Source organism: Diceros bicornis, chromosome 15 (assembly GCF_020826845.1).
Source record: "Diceros bicornis minor isolate mBicDic1 chromosome 15, mDicBic1.mat.cur, whole genome shotgun sequence".
Classification (NCBI taxonomy): domain Eukaryota; kingdom Metazoa; phylum Chordata; class Mammalia; order Perissodactyla; family Rhinocerotidae; genus Diceros; species Diceros bicornis.
In genome coordinates, this window is record NC_080754.1 from 30,791,916 (window position 1) to 30,797,385 (window position 5,470).

The 5,470-nt window shown below is 47.9% G+C and overlaps 1 protein-coding gene across 1 annotated transcript; it reads left to right on the forward strand.

The window, feature by feature from the left end:
* The first annotated feature begins 312 nt into the window (after positions 1-312).
* On the forward strand, positions 313-5,115 carry GP5 (glycoprotein V platelet). The gene has a single exon (XM_058556098.1). It carries the CDS (start codon positions 2,785-2,787, stop codon positions 4,699-4,701), a length of 1,917 nt encoding a protein of 638 aa, XP_058412081.1. The 5' UTR covers positions 313-2,784; the 3' UTR covers positions 4,702-5,115.
* Positions 5,116-5,470: the final 355 nt, after the last annotated feature.

Sequence of the window (5,470 nt, forward strand, 5' to 3'; positions counted from 1 at the left end):
CCCTTCCAAATCACTTTATTTTTGCATTAAAGTTTCTTAAAAAATAATAGTGATATAAGCACGCTTAATAAAAATTCAAATCTCACACAAAGGTACATAAATCTCACACAAAGGTACATAAATATAAGGAAGGCCCACTATTTACTGGTTTCTCCCCCAAAAGGTGAGCACTCAAGTTTCTTGGGTGTATCGTTCCATAAAAAATATTTATGTATATATCCTCATATAAGTATGGTTTAAAAAATGCTGCTCAAATAGAATACCCTTTTATATGCTACACTGCCCTTGTTTTATGTTATTCAGTATATCTTAGAATTTATGTCAGCATTTGCAGCTCGACTTGGTTCTTTTTAAAGCCATGCGAGGCATCCCATTGCATGGGTACCATAATTTAAACGATTACTTCCCTGCTGATGGTCATTTAGGTTTTCATTTTTTTTTTCCTATTACAAGCAATCGTGCAATAAGTGTTTTTGTGCACGTCTTAATGACCATATCCATAGAGTATATTTTTAGCAGTGGAACTGCTGGACAAAGGATATGTATATTTTAAATTTGGTTGATATTACTAAATTTTCCTCCAAAAAGTTGCCCCAATTTATATTCCCACCAGTGTAGTATGAGAAGGTCCATTTCTTCACACTTCATAAAACACTGGATATTTTCAGGCTTTAAACATTAAAAGGTTATTTCAGTGTGGTGTTGGTGTAGGGATTATCAAATAGCCCAGAAAAAGACCCACACATTCATGAGATGTTGGCTCACGACAGTGCTGACACTGTAGCTCTGAGGGAAGAAGGGACTGATATATATAAATGGGGCTAGGACAGCTGGTTATCCTCATGGAAAAAAATAAAATTGGACTCACATCATACACAAAAGTCAGTTCAAAGACCTTTCTAAATGCAAAGGGCAAAACTAAAACTTGAGGCATGATAAGGGAATATTTTTCTGAGTTGGCAGGAGAGGATTTATTTTAATAGACACAAAAAACAGATTGATAATTTTGCCTATATTAAAATGTCTGTCCATCAAAAGACATAAGGAAGGTGAAAAGGCAAACCACGAACTAGTTGAAGATTTTTTGTAACACCTTTAACTGGCGAAGGATTAGTATCCAGATTATATAAAGAATGCTGACAATGCAGTTTTTTAAAAGACATAAGCATTTTGCATGTAGATAAATAAGCAAAAGAAAAGAACCTAATTTCTCAGATGAAGTACAAGTGGCTCTTAAAAATATGGAAAGATGCTCAAGTTCATAATTAAATGGGAAAATGAAAAATTAAAACCATACTGAGACAATTGTTTCATACGAATGGCAAAAGTTCAATTTAAAAAATCAATTCCAATGTGGGCAGAGCTGTGTGTCACAGGAACTGTCATACACGGTAGGTGGCATCATATATTAGTACAGCTATTTTGGACAGCAGTTTGACATTCGTAAGTTAATTTAAACATGTAACACCCTTCAACCCAGTAATGCCATTGTTGAACATATTCGAGAATGTTTTTAGCCTTGTTATTCCTAAAAAGAAAAAAGAATGAGTGGAGCCTTTGAGAATGTTCTTAGCCTTGGTATTCATGGGGTGGGGTGGATACTGGAGTAGAGAACTGGGGCATTGTGGCATGAAAAGGAAGACCCAAAGGAAGTGTGGCCCATCTGGGGGCGGGGCTGCTGCCCTGAGCCAACTGTGTCATTCAACTTTTCCAGCATCACAGAGTGGTATTGTGCTATTTATGGAGAAGCTTCTCTCCCTCCTGCTCTTACCAGTTTGACAGTAGGACTTAAGTTATATATGATCTCTTTTTCAGTGAAGATATTTGTCATTAAAAGCCAGAATATGCCCTCTGAGATAAGGTCCTTTCCATGACTTTTTTTCTGATAAAGTCTTTATCCTCAGGATGCAAAGATACCTCCCTCTTCCTTTGGAAAGTGCCGAATCATAGGCAAAGCTCTAAGCCTTTCAGTTGCTTTGGGGCACAGCACCATTTCAGGTAAGGCCAAATATTTTAAAAGTTAATATTGGCAACTGGAGGGCTCGGTTAGTCTGTGTGTACATACGAAATAAAATGTAGTACAAGAAACGGTTTGGGAAACACTGTTTTAGCAGATTAGCAATACTATGTATTTCAGTAGTATTAATTTTTAATTAAGCATCTTCGAAATGATAGCTCCTTATTTATGGCTCAATCAGAAATACTACTCTCCAATTCTAGCTCTGTGACCTTGGCTAAGTTACTTAACCTTTCTGTGCCTTAGTTTCTTCCTCTTTTAACTCGGGATAATAATAGTACCTACTTCACAGGGTTATTGTAAGGATTAAATGAATTAATTTAAATAAAGCCCTGAGAACAATGCACGGCATGAAGTGATCGGTATGTATGACCTGCTTTTCTCAGCGTGCCTCACAGGGTGTTTCCTATTTTGGGGTGTTCATTGTTTGGTAGAGTAAGTCAGTACTGTGGCTATAGCATGATGGTGATCAAAGGGATCAGGTGGTGGTTGCTGTTTTAACAGACTTTGCTGTTCCTTTCATGGTTGTTGGTTAGAGCCACTCCTGGGTAAGTTATAACATCAAGAGCAGGGCTGTTTTCACAGGGGCACTGCTCTGTGATGTCTGCAGCTTGAATGTGAGAATAATTATTCTAATTAGCTCCCTCTATGTAAAGATTTTAAAGTATTGAGTGTTCTCTAGCTTGAAAACGCTTTATTTCAATGCTTTAAACTGAAGGTAGAAAATAAGTAAAATAAAAGAATTGAGACCTCGTAGTGTAGAAGGAATGTCTTTTCACCACCCAGGAAAATGTGCACTCCTAAGAAGAGGGGGACTCAGTGGTATCTGGATAACATTCAAAGTCAGCGATAATCCTGGCGAAAGAGACATGCCTCTGCAGGGTTGCGAGATCGAATATGAGCGTTTGCCCTTGTGTGTTGCCCACAGACCTCCCGCTGTTGCCTTTTCGGACATGCTGCGCAGCGCCCTGCTGTGCGCCGTGCTCGGGCTCCTGCGCACCCAGGCGTTCCCCTGCCCGCGAGCCTGCAAGTGTGTCTTCCGGGACGACGCGCGGTGCTCCGGGGTCAACGTGGCGCGCATCGCCGCGCTCGGCCTGCCCACCAACCTCACGCTCATCCAGCTCTTCCAAATGGGCCGCGGTGCTTTGCAGAATGACAGTTTCAGCGGCATGACCGTCCTGCAGCGCCTGATGCTGTCCGAAAGCCACATTTCCGCCATTGCCCCCGGCACCTTCAACGACCTGATAAATCTTAAAACCCTGAGGTTGTCGCGCAACAAGATCACTCATCTTCCACGCGCGCTATTGGATAAGATGGTGCTCCTGGAACAGTTGTTTTTGGACCGCAATGAACTAAAGGGCATTGACCAAAACATGTTTCAGAAACTGGTTAATCTGCAGGAGCTCCTTTTGAACCAAAATCAACTCACTTTCCTTCCTGCTAGCCTCTTCACAAATCTGGGCAACCTGAAATTATTGGATTTATCGGGAAACAATTTGACTCACCTGCCCAAGAGATTGCTTGGGGCACAGGCTAAGCTTGAGAAACTTCTGCTCCACTCGAACCAGCTCGTCTCTCTGGATTCGGGGTTGTTGAATAGCCTGCGCGCCCTGATGAAGCTGCAGCTCCACAGAAATCACATCCGTTCAATCGCACCTGGTGCCTTCGACCGGCTCCCAAACCTGAGCTATTTGACTCTTTCCAGAAACCACCTCGAGTTCCTGCCCTCTGCTCTCTTTCTTCATTCGCACAATTTGACTGTATTGACCCTGTTCGAGAACCCTCTGGAAGAGCTCCCGGAGGTGCTCTTCGGGGAGATGGCCGGCCTGCAGGAGCTGTGGCTGAACGGCACCCGGCTGCGCACCCTGCCCGCCGCCGCCTTCCGCAACCTGAGCCGCCTGCAGGTGTTAGGAGTGACTCTGAGCCCGCGTCTGAGCGCGCTCCCGGAGGGCGCCTTCCGGGGCCTCGGCGAGCTCCGGGTGCTCGCCCTGCGCTCCAACAGCCTGGCCTCGCTCCCCGACGGCTTGCTGCGCGGCCTCCGCAGGCTGCGCCGAGTGTCGCTGCGCCACAACCGGCTGCGGGCCCTGCCCCGCGCGCTCTTCCGCGACCTCAGCAGCCTAGAGGAGGTCCAGCTCGACCACAACCAGTTGGAGACCCTGCCTGGCGGCGTATTTGAGGCTCTGCCGCGGCTGGCGGAGGTCCTGCTGGGGCACAATCCTTGGCGCTGCGATTGCGGCCTGCGGCCCTTCCTGGCATGGCTGCGGCAGCACCCGGGCCTCGTGGGCCGAGCGGAGCCCCCACAGTGTCGCGGCCCGGGGCAGCGCGCCGGCCTGCCGCTCTGGGCCCTGCTGGACGGTGACCTGGGGTGCCCGAGCACCCGGGGCCCGCCTCCCGACTCTCCCGCGGACAGCCCCCCCGAAGCCCCCACCCAGCCGGCCCTGCTCGCGGCCTCCGTCCGCCGTGCCTTGGTGCCTAGCAGCTCAGAACCCTGGGCGTGGGCCCAGCTGGTGGCGGAGGGCAAGCGTCAGGACTATAGCCCGTTCTGGGGTCTTTATTTTCTGCTTTTAGCCACTCAGGCCATAATAACCGGGATCATTGTGTTTGCTATGATTAAACTCGGCCGGCTCTTTCGAAAATTAATCAGAGAGCTCTTGTTTGAGTCAATGGGAAAACCTTGCAATTAATTGAAACGTGACAAGTGTGTTGTCAGATGTGGCTCTGGGGAGAATCCAGATGGGCTGGGCTGCTGCCATTCCCCTCTCCTCTACCATCCCATCTCTGGGTCTTCCCCCTCCCAGTTCCCTCTCCTCGGAAGGAACCTTAACATTTGTCAGTTGTGACTGCCGCTTTGCCCCCCGCCCCACAACTGTGTGCCCCTGGGGACACGGGTTGTGTTTGGCCCATTCTGTGCCCACCGTGCCTGGTGGAGACAGGGGGCTCTTCAGTGTTTACTGAGGAAGGGTGCAAATGAGCCAGCCAACTCCAGGCCAGGGCCTGTCTCCTGCACATTGTAGGTGTCTGGTACATGTTTGTGAGATGAATGAATACAACGAACACGCTATCTAAGCGATGGTGGCTTTTCCTGGGGGAAAGGATGGATGGTTCTCTTTATCTACTTTTGTTTGAAAAGCAGAACTCTTCCAGTTCTTTCCCATGTCCTGTTTTTTTTCTCCCTTTATGTATCTCTGATCTGCGGGCTACTGGGGAGAGCGCTGGACTCCATTCATCGGGTGCATATTTTCAGAGTCAGCCCACTCTGTGACAGGCTGAGAGATCAAGAACACACAGCTTCCCCCAGGAGCTCAGCACCCAGTGACAGTAGCCATTGCAGCCTGGGGTCTGGGCTGAGTGCCAGGGAGCAGGAGGAGGGCCATCAGGAGGGCAGGGGGAACAGAGACTGGGGGGAGGACTGGGAGCTCCCCTGGAGGTCTGAGTGTGGGGCAGGGAGGGGCC

Coding starts and splice junctions, on each gene's coding strand:
- GP5 (XM_058556098.1), top strand. CDS start 2,785: ATGTCTTTTCACCACCCAGGAAAATGTGCACTCCTAAGAAGAGGGGGA.